The sequence below is a fragment of the Peromyscus maniculatus genome, chromosome X, assembly GCF_049852395.1.
Source record: "Peromyscus maniculatus bairdii isolate BWxNUB_F1_BW_parent chromosome X, HU_Pman_BW_mat_3.1, whole genome shotgun sequence".
In the NCBI taxonomy this organism is placed as follows: Eukaryota; Metazoa; Chordata; class Mammalia; order Rodentia; family Cricetidae; genus Peromyscus; species Peromyscus maniculatus.
The window spans coordinates 85,163,642-85,179,981 of NC_134875.1; the positions used below are offsets into that span (position 1 = coordinate 85,163,642).

At 38.8% G+C, this 16,340-nt stretch overlaps 1 protein-coding gene across 4 annotated transcripts in view; it reads right to left on the reverse strand.

Annotated features, from left to right (window-relative positions):
• Kif4a (kinesin family member 4A) overlaps positions 1–16,340 on the reverse strand; it is a 117,585-nt gene that overhangs the window by 27,333 nt on the left and 73,912 nt on the right. For all 4 annotated transcript variants that reach the window (XM_042269054.2, XM_042269055.2, XM_076562400.1 and 1 more), the window contains exons 14-18: positions 12,384–12,440; positions 10,807–10,992; positions 7,556–7,659; positions 6,324–6,468; positions 5,111–5,221 (exon numbers count right to left, since the gene is read on the reverse strand). In XM_042269054.2, the coding sequence (XP_042124988.1) occupies positions 5,111–5,221; positions 6,324–6,468; positions 7,556–7,659; positions 10,807–10,992; positions 12,384–12,440 (603 nt within the window). The remainder of the gene's footprint in view (positions 1–5,110; positions 5,222–6,323; positions 6,469–7,555; positions 7,660–10,806; positions 10,993–12,383; positions 12,441–16,340) is intronic.

Genomic DNA, 16,340 nt, shown 5'->3' on the forward strand with positions numbered 1-16,340 from the left:
TTAGTGCTTTACACATAAGCCTTCTTTTGCTTTTAGTGGTTTTATAGAGATAATTAACATATGATGGAGTTGAATCACCTAATGTATGAGTCATGGCTTTTGGCAGAGCCATAGAGCTTATGTAAAACCAACACCACAATTCAAGTGTTGCCACATTTTCATCACCACAGACGAAATTTCAATTCCTTTACCTATCATGCATGCCACAACCCTGTCACTGTAAGGACTATTTTCTACCTATAAATCGGCCAATTCTGGACATTTCCTATAATATGTTATTATTTGTGACTAGCACAATGTTTTCAAGGTTCATCCATGTTGCAGCATATGCCAATGATCATAATATTTCACTGTATACGTATTTTGTATTTATACATTCACTCACTGATACACTCAGGTCCCCCCCCCCCCCAGCCAGTTTTGGCTAATATCGCTTATGTTCCGTGAACATCTGCATACAAGTTTGGACATGGGTATGCCTTTATACCTTCTCAGTAGACAGAACTAAGAGAGGAATCCCTGGGTCATAGAGTACCTCTAAAGTTTTTGCCTAACCAACTGCCAAGGATTTGTCAAAGCAGCCACACCGTTTTCCCATCCTACCAGCAAATGTATGTATCTAATTGTGAACTCTTGCCAAAGCTTATCTTTTTTTCCACAGTAATTGTCTCAGTGGGTGTGAAATGGTATGCCACTGCGGTTTCCATTTGCATTTTCCTGGTGGCTAATGACACCGAGCCCCTTCTGTGAACTTTGCTGCTTTGTTCTCCTTACAACTGGGTTAGGATTACTGATACCGGATACAAGGTCCTTGGCAGCTCTGTGACTCAGAAATACTTTCTGCCGCTTTGTCTGCTGACTATTCATGTTCATGCTGGTATTTTTTTTTCTTAACAGGAGAGCAGCTTTTAAGTTTTTCTAATCTACTTTTTCTTTGACTGTGCTTTAGGTATCCCATTAAAAATAAAAAAAAAAAAAACTTCTGCCTAATCAAAAGTCACAAATACTAACACTTTTGCTTTCTTCTAAGAGATTCTTAAGTTTTAGCTCTTACATATATTTAAATTTTATTGTTTACTTATTTAGGATGTGTGTGTGTGACACAGTGTGGAGGTCAGAGGGGAACTTGTAGGAGTCAGTTCTCTCTTTCTATCATCTGGGGCCCAGTCAATGAGCTCAGGCTTGGTGGCAAGTACCTTTGCTGGATAAGCTATCTCATTGGGTTTGGTTTCATTTTATATACGGTGTGAGGCAGGTTCCAACTCTGATTACCAGGTTGACTTGGCATTGTTTGATGGAAAGACTCTTCTTTGAGTGTGTGCAAATGCATTGGAATGAGGATGTGTGCATATATACATGTGCACATGCAGGTGGAAGTGAGAGGTGAGTGAGCCTCAAGCGTGATTTCTTAAGAGCAATCTATCTTGTTTTTTGAGACACACTTTCCCTAGGACCTATGGCTCATAGAACAGTCCAGCTGGTTGGGTGTTGAGCATCTCCCCACTGAAAAGACTATTCTTTCTTCAATGAATTGTCTTGGCACCACTGCTGAAAACCAGCTGTGTCACCAGGTCTAGTGACACATGCTTGTAATTCCACAACTACTCAGGGACTGGGACAAGGCAAGTATAGCCTAGTCGGTGTAACTCAGTGAGACTGGAGTTGAAAAAAGACAAAGAAATATATTAAAAAGAAGACATGGAGTAGGGAGAGGGGCATCTGGGAGGAATTAAATGTGGGTAAGGGTAAATAAGATCAAAATATATTGTAGTTGTGTATGGAACCACCAAAGATTAAATCTTAAAAACTAGAAACTAAAAAAAAAAAAAAAAGTAAAATCAGGGCCGAGAATGTAGCTCAATGGTAGAATTTCTGCTTAATCCCTGATGTTGGCCCTCCAATAACACAAACTGATTATAAATGCATGATTTGGGGATTTTTAGTTCTAACTCACTGATAATTGTTGTAGCCCTTTCTTTTTGATTGCTCTTACATGTCCATATGAATTTTAGGATGGGTTTTGTTTTCTAGGACTAGGGACTAAACCCAGAGTCTCATAAATGCTAGGCAAGCATTTTATCACTGAAATTTGGACTAAGATTGTATTGAATCTACAAAAAAAAAAATCTGAGGAATAGTTTATCTTTAGAATATCAAATCTTTCCAGCCATGAATATGAACTATCTTTTCTTTTATTTGGTTCTTCAATTTAATGTTTTATAGTCTCCAGTGTGAAATTGGAAATTTCTTTTGCTAATTGTTCTTAAGTATTTTTATTGAGGCTATTCCAAATTGAATGGTTTTCCCTATTTTATATGTATAGAAATACAACTTTTCTGCTTTAATTTTTTTTATTTATTTTATGTGTGCATGTGTAAATTTATGTGCACTATGTGCATGCATGAGCCTGATAAGGCAAGAAGAGGGCATTGGGTTTCTCAGAACTGGAGTTATAGGCAGTTGTAAGTTGTTATGTGGTTACTGGGAACTGAACCCAGGTCCTCTGCAGGAGCAATAAGTACTCACCACCAAGCCATGTCTCCAACCCCACAACTTATTTTCTTATACTGACTATGTATCCTCCAATCTTGCTGAACTGACATACTAGCAGAAATATTTTGGTGCACCCTCTGGAATTTTCTGTATATTTGATCATGTTATCTGCAAACAATAACCAATGGGAGAATGTTTAATAGAATTGATGAGAGCAGGCAATCCTTGTCCCTGATCTAAGGGAAATTTTTTTTATCATTAAGTATAATCTAATGTTGGCAGTGTTTTTTTTTTTTCCATACACAACTTTATCAGATTCAGGAAGTCATCTTTTAACCTTGTTTTTTTTTTTTTTTTTTTTTTTTTTTAAATCAAAGTATGTTAGGTTTTGTCAGAAGCTTTTTTCTGTGGACATGTGTTGAAGATTAAATTCAGTGTGTGTGTGTGTGTGTGTGTGTGTGTGTGTGTGTGGACTGAAGGCAGGCGGGTTCTCGTGCCCGCTGAACTTTCCGGTTCTCTGTTTAACAGATGGTCTAGTTAGGCCAGCACCATGGCTTAGTGGGTGGCAGCACCTGCTGCTAAGCCCAGAGACCCGAGTTTGAGTCCTGAGACTCCCATGAGGAGAGAATCAACTACAACAACTTGTCCTCTGATCTCTACGTGTATACCATGGCACATGTACGCCCATTCACATACACATATATGAGATAAATAAATGTTGAAAAATAGTGGCTGGTCCACTAGTAATGTGTGAGGATCCTGATTTCATCACATTACCACTGACTTTGTTATTTTCTGTTTTTTGTTTTGTTTTGTTTTGTTTTTTGTTTTTTTTTTTTAAGATTTATTTATTTATTATGTATACAGAAGAGAATGCCAGATCTCATTACAGATGGTTGTGAGCCACCATGTGGGTGCTGGGAATTGAACTCAGGACCTCTGGAAGAGCAGTCGGTGCTCTTAACCTCTGAGCCATCTCTCCAGCCCTTGTTTTTTGTTTTTGAGACAGGGTTTCTCTGTAACAGTCCTGGCTGTCCTAGAACTAGATCTGTAAACCAAGTTGACCTTGAACTCAGAGATTCACCTGCCTCTGCCTCCCAAGTGCTGGGATTAAAGGGATGGGCCACCATCCGGCACTATTTTCTGCTTTAATTGCAGCTTTTTCAGTGGATATGAAGTGATAGTGCACTGTGGTTTCCATGTGTGCTCTATTAAACAGCTCAATTGTCTTGAGAACTGTTTTCTTATTTTCTATTATAAACCATGCTCTTTCTTCTCATATTTTGCCCAAGTAGCATACATTTGGTTTTGCTTGCTTTTGAACTGCCCATTGTTAAGCCTAAACTAAACTAAACCAAACTAAACAAACACACACAGGCACTTTGAAAACCTTTCTGAAAAATGCTATACTAAAAATCTTGCTGGGCAATGAGATGGCTCGGCAGGAAAAGGCGCTTGCCACCAAGCCTGAGGATCGAAGGTTTGATCCCTTAAATCCATATGGTAGACGGAGAAAATGACTTCACACAAGCTGTACTCTGACCTCCCAACCCTGGCTGCTCGTGTCCTCCTCCCTCTGTGCAATAAAATAAATATAATTTCTTAAGAGTTTGCTAAATCAAGTGTTGTTTTTTTCTAATTCCTTGAGCTATATATTGCCATGAGTAATCATCAGTAGTATATTTTCCCTGGTGACACTTTGGTTTCTTTAGAATTTTCCTCTGCCAAATCTTTCCTGTATTTAGGATCAGAAGCATCTGGAACTTGCTGAATCGCTTGTAAGATCATTCTGCTTTTAGCACAGCATCACTGGAGGTAAGCAGAAAGTGTCCCTATATACGAGCTGTCCCATAGAAACCTCAAATGCTACTGACGTGGTTCAGTGTATACCTTTTGCCTTCTGTATTATATGTCTCATACATTTTGGTCCTGGTTTACCTTCATTGCTTGTTTTTGCTGAAGTGATTATTTTTCTTGTGTGTTGTTCTTTTTAAAATTATTTTATTTATCACTGTGTGGAGGAATGTACCATGGCACGTGTGGAGGCCAGAGGACAATCTCCTTCCACCTTATGTGTTTCTGGGGCCACTCAGGTTGTGGGGTTTGGCAGCAAACACCTTTACTTGCTGAACCATCTCACTGGCCTCTTTTTGTATCATTTTTAAATCCTCCAGTTATTTATTCCTTGTATTCAAGAAATCCATGCTTATATGGCAACTTCCTGTACAAACAAGACATTATTCTAGGATAGAGCTCATTTATTCCTCAGCTTTCAACTTCTCATAGTACCTCATCCACAGTGCCTTGCATATGGTAGACACTCAACAGAAACCTGTTCAATTCAGGAATGTCACACTTCTGGAGACAGCAGAGATACGAAAAGAACCTTTTTTTTCACTGAATGACATTAAGGTAATAACTAAGATTATTATTGTGTTATTTCCTTTTCTTTAGAACACAAACCAAAGCCATTAACCTAAACTTGAGGTATATACACAATACATATTCAACTTTAAGCAAAATATTTTCCATAATATTACATGAAAAGAATCTTTAGTATTACTAGCTTGGAGAAGGGCTCATTAGCTAGGCCTTTGAGAAGCTTTAATTAACTTACCCGTTCTTTTAACTGGATTACTTCTTTGTCTTTTTGTTGTTTCCAATGTCTAAACTTCTCAGCATCCTCTTTCATTTGACGCATTAACTGCACTCGCTGGTTTTTCATCATCTGTAAAAAACAAAACAAAACTAAACTAACCTAAACCAAACCAGTGTGTTAGTCATGTGTTCTTGATTCTAGGCTGAGGTCCGGATGGATAGAATAACCATAAAGAAGAGAAGAAGGCCAGAGCTAAGCTGAGAAGGTCAACAACAAAAGCTGAGTAGGCTTGCTACCCCTTGCTAGACTTAAACAGGATTTCCAAGTATTGATCATACAAATGGAGACTCAAAAAGTAAGAGAAACATACCAGAAAGCTAAATCCAGCCTTATATTTACTTTAGATAAGTAGTATTTCAAGGAATATTTCCTTTCTTTTTTTAAATTGATTTTTATTTTTTATTTTGTGTATGTGTGTGTGTCTGTGAATGTTAGTGAGGTGTTAGATCCCCTGGAGTTAGAGTTCCAGGTGGCTGTGAGCCACCTGATGTGGGTGTTGGGAACTGAATTTGGATTGTCTGGAAGAGCAGCAAGGGCTCTTAATCACCGAGTTATCCCGGAGAAAGTAAGGAAGATATATGGTGTTTTTTTAAGATAGCATCTCACCAGGCAACTCTGACTGGCCTGAAAATTGCTATGTAGACCAGGTTGACCTTGAACTCAGAAAAATCCACCTGTCTTTGCATCTGGAGAGCTGGGATTAAAGGTGGCATCAAGGAATTAATTCTCAGATCAGGGACAAATTCACTTATCAACTGTTAATATTCTGAAGATTTCAGTGCAAATGAGCTGTAATCACTTTGCTGATGTTCAGTAACTGAAAATATCCTCTAGATGTCTGACATCTTGCTACTACTTGACAAAATTGTACCACGAGATCATGGAAGATGATCAGAACATCACCATTAAATATTTACATTTTTTAATCTTTTGGTCTAACATTAAAATTTCTGTATCCAAAAAAGAAGTCAAAGGTCAAAGCAAAGTTTTGTAATTCGGGTTCCAGTGACTAGCACAATGTCCCAGAATGCCACACTTGTGGCTATTTTTACATCTGAAATGATTGCCCTGTTTCCCCCTGTCTCACCTGAAATCACTTCAGCAGGCTTCTAAATGGAACACCTAGGCTGGCCGTTCCAATGTGGTAAACACAAGGATGAGAGCATATTACCTGTATCTCCTGGTTCAGCTTGGAGACGGTATGCTCAGTGGATTCCTTCAGCTTCAGAAGTTTGGACTGTTCATGTAGTTTCTTTTTCAAATCAGCTATTTGACCCTCTAGCTCTTGGAGACGTTTGCGACGGCGCTCACTCAACCTAAACACAGTTGTAATAGGAGTGAAATGGCTTATTTTAAAATATAACAAAGGACTCCCAAGTTTACAACTTTAGATATAGTCTTCTTTAAAATAATGAATACAACCATCTAATAGAAACTCTCTCATTAATGAGAGCTTCAATTCAGAATAAAGCAATACATTTTTGAGTATACAAAAATGAACTGCTTCAAATATACTCTCTCCTACCACTAGTGTCCAAAAGGAAGGAAGTCACCTAGTTTTAGCTGTAAGGACGAATCCTGATGATTATTATATAACTTGGAGGCAGAAAGTAAGCATTTAACATAACTCGAAAGAACACAAGGTTTAATTCACGAGAAAATGAAAATAATCATAAGGAAGAGCAATTGAGGCTCTGTCTAAGGGAAAGGAAGGGGTTCTGATTGTCTGTCTTCATTTTATTCTTAACTAAAAACTGGATGGTTACACTGATTTTTAATTATTAACTTGGGCGTTAATTTTATTCACAAGCAAGGGCACCAAAATTGTCGAGGAGGTCCTAAGATTTTTTTCAAGTGCCAGCTTACATTGAAGGTTTTATAAATCCTTCCTTAATCACACCAGCCTGCATCAATAGCTCCTGCCTATGAACGCTAATACTGCTTTTTCTTAACAAAGTAGCGCATTGTCACTCTAAAGCTGATGGGCACTAGTTGTTTGCTGTGTTTTACCATTCTTTTATTGCCATCCTGAGATCTTAGTCTATTGGGACGGGGGCGATGACTGAGGAGTTAACTGCACATGCTGCTCTTGCAGATGAGCCAAATGCAGCTTCCAGCATCCACACTGGGTGGTTCACAACCATCTGCAAGTCCATTGTCAGGGTTGTACCATTTTCTGTCCTCCATGGGCACCTATATTCATGTGCCCATACTACCACCCAATAATCAAATATAAGAAAGGAAAGAAGTCTCAATTATTTAATTTTTCTTCTGTCTAGGTTTCTTTCCCTGTCTACTATGTTTAAATCATTTGGGGGCATTGGATGGGTCTTCTACTTCTCTATTCTCTCAAAATCACCTTACACATGGCAGGGACTTGGCATTTATTGACTTTATTCTTACTTGGCTTGGTTGGCATCCTTCTTCGCTGTTTGAAGTTCAAGAATCAAGTCTTCCTTTTCCTTCTGTAGACTGAGAACTTCCAACTCTAGATTTTTAATGTTATCCTAGAAACATTACAGGTTAGAGAGAAAGAAAAAATTATATAGAATAGGAAGACAATTGATTCAACATTCTGTCTCCAGGAACCATAAATTATTTTTTGAGACAGGGTCTCATTTTATAGCTCTAGCTGGCCTGGAACTTCCAAACTGGTCTCAAATTCGTAGAGCTCAGCTTGCTTCTGCTTCCTGACTGTTTGGATTAAAGTTGTATCCGACCTTGCCTGGCCTGTGAACGACTTTTATTATTTTTTTCTTCCCTCCCTCCCATTCCTTTGTCTTTTATTTTCTTTGAAACAAACAGGTTCTTATTCTACAGGCCAGTTTGGATTCTTTGCTATCCTCATACCTTACCTTCCCAAGGCCTAAGGTCATATGGATTCCACACATCTGGCTTTACGAATTAAATTTTACTATTTCAATCCCACACTAAAAATATTTCCTTTTCATTTAATGGAGAATAAAGTTGTGTGGTAGCAAAATAAAATGTTACTTGTGAAGTTCAAAGGCCTGGATTTGAATCTTAACTATAACACAAAGCATATCATAGAAAACCCCATGATGGAAGTACCATTGAGGCCATAAAATTCAGCACATAGACAGCACCCCCTGCCAAAACTAAAACAAAGACCTAAACCATCGAAGTCTATAGTTCAGGGAAAGTCTCTAAATGTACCAACCTTGCCTTTTGGCTTCTGTAGTTCTGCTTCTGGCTAACTGTTCTTGTTAACTGAAGTATGTCAACTCAGAACATGGTTTTTGTGCATAAATGCTCACCCTGAGAAAGGCTCAGGGCTACACTGGGATCCTGAACACCCAGTTTGGTCTCTGGCAAGCTAATAAAGATTTTACTATTGGCTTAAACCCATGTCTGACCAGTCTTCTCTGGTGTATACCCCACAATGCTTTTTACCACGGCAGGAAAACATTGTTTAGAAATGAAACACTTGGACTGGACTAGTGTGGACTAGGTAAGAGCTCTTGCTATGAAAGCCATGGAAAGATGAAAAGAGAAAATCTGCTCCACAAAGTAGTCTTCTGATCTCTGCATATGTGTAGTGATGAGCGTGTGCATGTAAGCATACACTTTTTTTTTTTTAAATTGGGAAACTGTCATTATTTCTTAGAAAGAGAGTTGATGATTTACATGTGATTCAAAGGTATTATTTTTATTAAGAGTCTATTTCTTTTCTTTATATTTGGTTCCTAGGGGAAAAGACTATATTACTATATCTATAGCTATACCTCATTATTTATACTTCCTTATAGAGTAGGAACTACCCTGGAGGAATTTGTTTTCCATGTTTTTGGGTAGTATAAGAGAGACTTACTAGTCATCTTTTATTGATTCTGGAAAGTCAAAACACATTTGACCTGAAAAGGGCTGCACTGTATGCCTTGCCATAGACAATTGAACTACATATTTAACCTTCCTCCTGTAACTCCACTAAAATGAGGCAAAAAGTTGCATAAATTAACAAGCATGCAGAGAAGGGAGTATTCAAGACATATCAACAGAGTTTGGGAAGAGCAAAAGAGCAACTGACTTCCAGAATGGAAACAGTTAAACTAGGATTCCTCCAGGCTGAAAGGCAACAAGCAGCAAGCTGGTTTGTATCATGGAAACAGAGAGGAGTGGAGACTTCCTTTCGGAGGGACTGAAACTTTCAGGCTGGACTGCCAGCCCAGATACAGCTAAAAGGATACATGAAGAGCTGCGATGCTGACATGTACTAAAGAGAACTGAATGACCAGAGACTGCTACTAACTCCCCCTTCCCACCACTCCCTCACACAAGCAGAGGAAAGGAGATTTCTGTGGGAAACTGACCAGCTCAGAACTTCTGACTGGCTTTTAGGTTCTCACTCGTCTGTTTGTATAGCTAGCCAAAGATCAGCAGAAATTTGAGGAGAGTTCTTAAGTGAAGGCGAGACTAAAACATACAAAAGTAAGGAAATGTGGAGGAAAGAGAGGCTAGGAAGGGAGAATAAAATGTTGATAAATTTTAATTCCTAATCTTAGATAGATACAACATCCATTAAAAAAGGTTTCTATAAACAAGAACAATCCAGAGCTTCAATAAGAGATCTTAGAAAATAGTAGGCCAATAAAAACTTACCAGAAGGGAAAGGAAATCTAGAGAGCAGAATAAAATGACAAGGACAAGGACATAGCAAGCAGGAGGGAAGAGGGAAGAAGAGCAGCGTGAAATCTCAGAGGTCCAACACCTGACTAAGGGGAGTTGAAGAAAGAAAATGTGGTCAAGTAACAGTATCCAGGAAACGAAGACACACTTTGGGGAGTGAAAGGACCCATGCAGCACCAAGCACAATCAATGAGGAGTGAGCTATAGCAAGCTTATCACTGTAAGATTAAGTGATACTTGGGGACAAAAAAAAATCCTGAGTTTCCAGAGGGAAAAACTCAAAATCATATGTACTTCTTAATAGCAACACTGAAAACAGAAGACAAAGGAGCAACACGTTCGAAATTCTAAACATAAACAACATATATAGAATTTTAAACCCAGCCAAGTGAACACATATAAGAATGAAAAGATCAACTTTCAGAGATGTAAAGATTCATAACATTTTCCTTTCGTGTATGTTTCCTGGGTGGAGCTGTATTTGACAATAACAGAAAGGTACACCAAGTGAAATGACTTCCCAGGACGATAACCCTAAGTTGATGGCTAGGCAGTTAGACTAGGAAAGCAAACTAGGACATATCAACTAAAGGCCTGTTTATTAATTAGCAAGAGCCACTTAGACATATCATGAGGAAAACGTTTAGCTATTTCCCCAGTTATGTATTTAAATAATTCATACTATAACTTGGATCATCTGCTAAGAGACGTGCCTATCTCAGAAACCACACACATTTCTTAGAACACGATTATTCTACAAGTAGGGACTACATTTATGGAAACATTATCACACTATTACATGCTCATGGTGGACAATGAGACATTATATTAAATGATACAAAATTACAGATTTCCTGTAATGAAAGTATTCTTAAGAAAAGCCAGCAATAGAATAGAATTCCAGGCACACTATGCACATCATCTTGTCTTCTCATTACCCAAAGTGGTGGCTTTTCTTCTTTCCATAAGTTAGACATGACCAACTGCTGACTGAGAAAACACTTTACCTGGTACTGGAACTGGATGGGCCGTAGTTGGCTATCATTCTGAGTCATCTTCTTAGCTAGGGCCTCTTTCAATGCAAGTTCTTTATTCAGCTCAATCAGCTCCTTGGACATCTGAGCTTGACGTAGAGCATGTTGAGTGCTGAAAACATCAGAAGACCTGCTGGTATTGGGACTGGTTTCCACTTGCTGGAAAAGACAATGATTTTGTGATAGCTATTCTTGGTTGTTAATTTGATTACATCAGGAATTAACTAAAACCTAAAAATGTCTGGGCACATCTGTGAGGGATTTTTTTGAAGTGAAAGAACCACCTCTAATCTGGGACACACCTTTTGCTGGAAGCCTATATAAAGGATTTCGAGGAGGAAAACTTGCTCTGTTTGCCTACTTTCTCCTGCACTCACTAGCAAATCCATTACTTCAATGGCATTAGAGCCTACTCCTTCAGAAATCTGGCATATACTGAAGACCAGTTGAGACATCTAGCCTTCTGGAGTCCAACTACTGGATTCTTGGGCTTTCTGCACACTGGCAGCCACTGTTGGATTAGCTGGATCATAGCCTGTAAGTCATTCTAATAAATGCCATCTCTCTGTCTCTCTTACTCTCCATTCTGTAAGTTCTATTACTGTAGAGAACCCTAATACAGATTTGTAAGAGAAGCAAGAAGCTGGAGTTCCTTAGATACTACTTGACTCCCCACAGCCATTTCTCCATCAGCAATACCTGTGTTCTTTCACTCTTGTGACTTATTATATAACATCAGCTTGAAACACTTGGAATTAACTATGGAGCTTATTCCCTTGCTCATATAATACTCTGTAATATAGATAAGTTTTCTTGCTCCTCCCTATACTGATCTGACAAACAAGCCTTACTTCTTTCATTTCATCTCAAGAGGCTCCTAAAGAAGAGAAGACACTGGACATAGCACTTTGGAAATGGAAAAAGAGTCATTTATTCTGACACAGCTAACTTTTATTACCTAATTTATCTCCTATCTTGCTTCATTCAGAATAAGAAAACTACTAATAGGTACTTGTTTCAAGGGTAAAAGGCTTTTCCTCAAGAAAACCACTGACCAAACTTTCATTTTTCCCTTTAATGTATAACCTTAGTCAAAGTCAATAACAGATACCTTATCTATTGTTGTGATCTGAACACTCAAAACATTTTCCTTTCTTTGTTTTACCCCATGGTCATCCCACCATAGAAAAGCATATTCAGAAAACATTCTCCTCCAGTGCTTTTTTTGACACTGTCACAATTTGTTCCTTTCCGTGTTTTAACTTATTGGGTAACTGAAACAGAATACTAGGACCTAATAGAAAATAAGCCAGATTGAAAAATGAAACATGATGTCCCCTGAGAAGTTCTGCTGCTCATTACCAGCTAGATTATTAGAGACAGAGCTTATCCTTGTTTGAGGTATTATGAAACAGATCTACTCTAAAGAGCATTCTACGAAGAAGGATAATAATTACAGGTCCTCTTCCCGAGTCAACTGATCAATTATAGGGGCTACAGGAGGCAGCAGTGAGTGCTCCAGGTTCCACACAAGTGGGGCGATTACTCACAGCGTCTGCTTCCACTGCAGCATCAATGGTTGCAGTCATGCAAGCAACAGCTTCATCCTGTAGCAAAAGACGTTTTGATTTAGGAAAACCACGTGAAGTCAAATTTACAAAAGATTTTGATGCTGGCTGATTTTTTAAAATGATATTTTTAAAGTATATGCAGGGGTCATTTATGGTACTGGACTGATTTTGTGGTCACAGAGAACCTAACAGCTATGTGTTTCCATTTCCCACCTCTCAGGGACCTTTCTTTTTTCTAAAGGGTAATTGTGTAGTCTTTGGGGGGAAAAAATAAGATCGTGTGATAAGAGAGCAAAGATCACTGAGCCAGTGAAACATTTAACCATTCTAACAAGTCAAAATTTAACCCATTTTATAGACAGTTACACTTTATTTTTATGCTTCTACCACCGAGTCCCTATTAATGTACAAGCCTAGCCACTCCTTGTGGACATACCCTCAAAAACCAAACATAAAATAATGGGAGTGCATCAGGAAAGTAGATAGAACGAAGAGCTGGTTTGGGCTTCTATTTTATGGCCGCTCAGGATGGCAAGCTCTGACTGCACAAGGAAATTAATGTCCTAGATTAAGTAGGCCAGGAAAAAGGTGTCCTCATAGTCACCCAAATGTCCTGTGGGCTCCGTTACTTGCATCATATGAAGGTGCTGTCTGCAGTTACTAGGAGTAAAAGAATAAGCACCTCAGGAGGTTAAGTTCCCTCGTAGAGAATGGCTAATTCTCTTTGTGGCAAACACACAGAAAGGTAACTGAAAACGTATTAGGAAGAATTGTTTATGGACGATCATATGAGCAGTTCTATTCTCATCACTGAAATTTACACTTTACTTGGCACTATAACACATAAATTACTGCTTCCGCCTCAGTGAATCGGAAGCCTTAAGAATAAAGTTTGGTTCTCAGGTAGTCATATGGTGAAGGGGTGCATAGGTGAATTGTTGGCTGTGAAGGGGTTCAGGGTTAGAACATGCAGTGTCTGGATCAGCCCTGGGAAACAACCCAGAGTTGCAATGTTAGTACCTTCAAGGTCAGGAGATGGGCCTTTAGCAGAGCTGTTTGTAAAGCACTTCCCTTATATTCCTAACCAGTGAGGACCAAAGAGAACTCAAAGGAAGCCCCAGTGTTTCCACATTCTTTCTCATCCTAATGTCCACCGTTGGCAAGACCCCAAGTGTAGGGCACACTAAGTCCTTTAAAAACAGAGCACCAATCAAGGATTGCTTAGTGCTTACCCGTTCCCTCCTGTGTTCAAATTTCAGTATATTTATATAACTACAATGGATTATAAGAATTTAGAGTGCTGCCTTCTTTGGGGGCTCCTTTTTGTTTTTTGGAACAGCCCTTGCAATGTAGCTCAGGCAGGCCTGGAATGCAAATTCACTGTCCTCCTGTCCCCATGTCCCAAGTTCTGGGATTACAGTAGTCACCAACATATCCAGCATAAAGACTTTTCCTGGCACCACCATTAAGAGGATTAGGATCAAACTAGATGGCTTTAGACCCAGTGAAATTTCACAATGCTAACATTTCAGCTCATGGCTATGGTGATATCTTTTGTACAATCATAGAATGATTCTATTCTCACAATTCTAAATGTATAAATACGTAACAATAGGATTTATTTCGGTCTAAGAAGTCCTTTTCTCCTCTTCTACACTCACTCTAAGGATGCAACTAAGAGCGTCTTTTAAGTAAAAGGTATGATTAGCTCAAGGTGACAGGGGAACTAAGGCAGGGTACTTTGTTTACATTAAACAGCGGAGCATTCCCAAATAAAGTATGTGTTTGGAAAAGACATGCAAAATACGTTTCATGGACTCTGTCTTGGAGGTGGGGATATAAACAAAATAGTACTTGATTCTGCAGGAACTGAAATGACTGCCTGAATTTTCTCATAGGCTACTGCAACAACAAAGTTTGCTAGAATTAGATTTTAAGGGTACAGCTTGGTACCTAAAGCACCAGGAGGAAAGTCCAGGAACAATAGTTGCCTTCATAACTGAAAATGGGGTGTTCACCTGTCACTTAAAATAAAAATAGTTTTAATTCAGAATGAAGGGCACATGAACTTACATCTGAAACACTTTGCTTTCACCGATTTGAGTCTTAATAAAAGTCACGGGGATACACTGTTGTATATTTAAAAAAAAACGTAACTAGGAGGGTCTGCAGACAATAGAGAAGGAAAATTCTGATTCAAGAGTCCAGCAGGAGCCTTGGATAAAAGGGTTGACTCTGCTTAACTAGGATGGTGGAGGGAAGCCAAGAACTTTACCAGCTTGTGGCAATCTGTAGCACTTGCCTATGTGTGTGCCAAGTGCATTTTAGTGGCAGACAGCAATTCTACAGAGTTCTTCTCAGCCAGTCACCACTAACAGAACTGCCTACAGGCAGAGCAGGCAGCCAATATATTGCCAGGTCTTCAGTGAGGATGGTTTATTGTATTAAGTTCATTCCATGGGCTTGCTTCATCTTTCATGCGGTTCAGATCTCAGAAATGAGAAGTATGAAACCCTCTAAAGTCAATGTGGCCACCAACATTGCTGCCCCGAGCCCTTACTCTCAGAGGTTGTAAAATTGGCTCTAGTAGGCTTCTGCAACCTACATTATCATAACTCTAAGGTAACTCACAAGGTTTTCTTACATAGGATGTTTCAGATATATTTAAGCAGAATTAGAAGTGGTAGCATTTATCTCTGTGCTAGCCATTCTCCAACAAGTATTGAAAAATCTTCCCATTTTCTAAATTGCAATTACTCTTAACTTTTGGAAGTATTTCTTTTGCCTCAAGAAATGTTTATATGCTAATGTAAAAAAGGTTAAGACAGATGTTGAGAAGGTTCCCAGTGTCCTTTCTCTTCAGTCATTGCCTCTCCCAATCCTTTGTTGTCATTTCTGCCAGTGATCATAAATCACAAAGTTTGAGCAAAGTTATTATTATTATTATTATTATTATTATTATTATTATTATTATTGTTATTATTTTGGTTTTTTAAGACAGGGTTTCTCTGTGTAGCTTTGTGCCTTTCCTGGATCTCATTCTGTACCCCAGGCTAGCCTCAAACTCACAAAGATCCACCTGCCTCTGCCTCCCGAGTACTGGGATTAAAGGTGTGCGCCACTACCACCCGGCCAGAGTCAAGTTATTTTAAAGATTTATTTATTTTTATTTTGTGTGAGTGTTTGCCCGTATATTATGTATGTGTACCATGGCATTCCTGGCACCAGCAGAAGCCATCAGATCCCCTAAAACTGGGAACCAAACTTGGGTCCTTTGCAAGAGCAATGAGCACTCTTAAATGGTGGCCATCTCTCCAGCTCCTGAATAAAAAGAAATTTGTATTCTCACTATGTACCCTTGGGTGGCTTGGAACTTACTATGTAGACCAGGTTGGTCTTGAACTCATTGAGATCCAATTACCTCTGCCTTCCAAGTGCTGAGATTAACTCAATAAATTACTTTTCTTTTCTTTGTGAAATTATTGTAAAATTATACCATTTCTCACTTCCTTTTCTTCCCTCCAAATCCTCCCATATATTCTTTCTTTCTTTCAAATTCAGTGTCCTTTTTCATTGATTATTTACATGCATATATGTACATGTATACACATATATATTCCTATATATAGCCCGCTCTTTCGTGGGATATTTGTACACTGTGTAAAGATGTGTTGCTGTGACTGGTGTAAAGCTGAATGGCCAATAACTAGGCAGGACAGGATAGGAGGGATCTCCGGGGACAGAAAGGAAGAAAAGAAGGAATCTGGGCATGCAGCAGATGCCAGGGAGACACTGAAGAGGTTGGACATATGATAACTGAGGCACATGGCAGAATGTAGGTAGATTAATAAAAACAGGTTAATTGAAGTTATAAGAGTTAGTGGGACAAACCTAAGCTAAAGGTCAAGCTTTCATAATTAATAAGAAGTCTCTGTG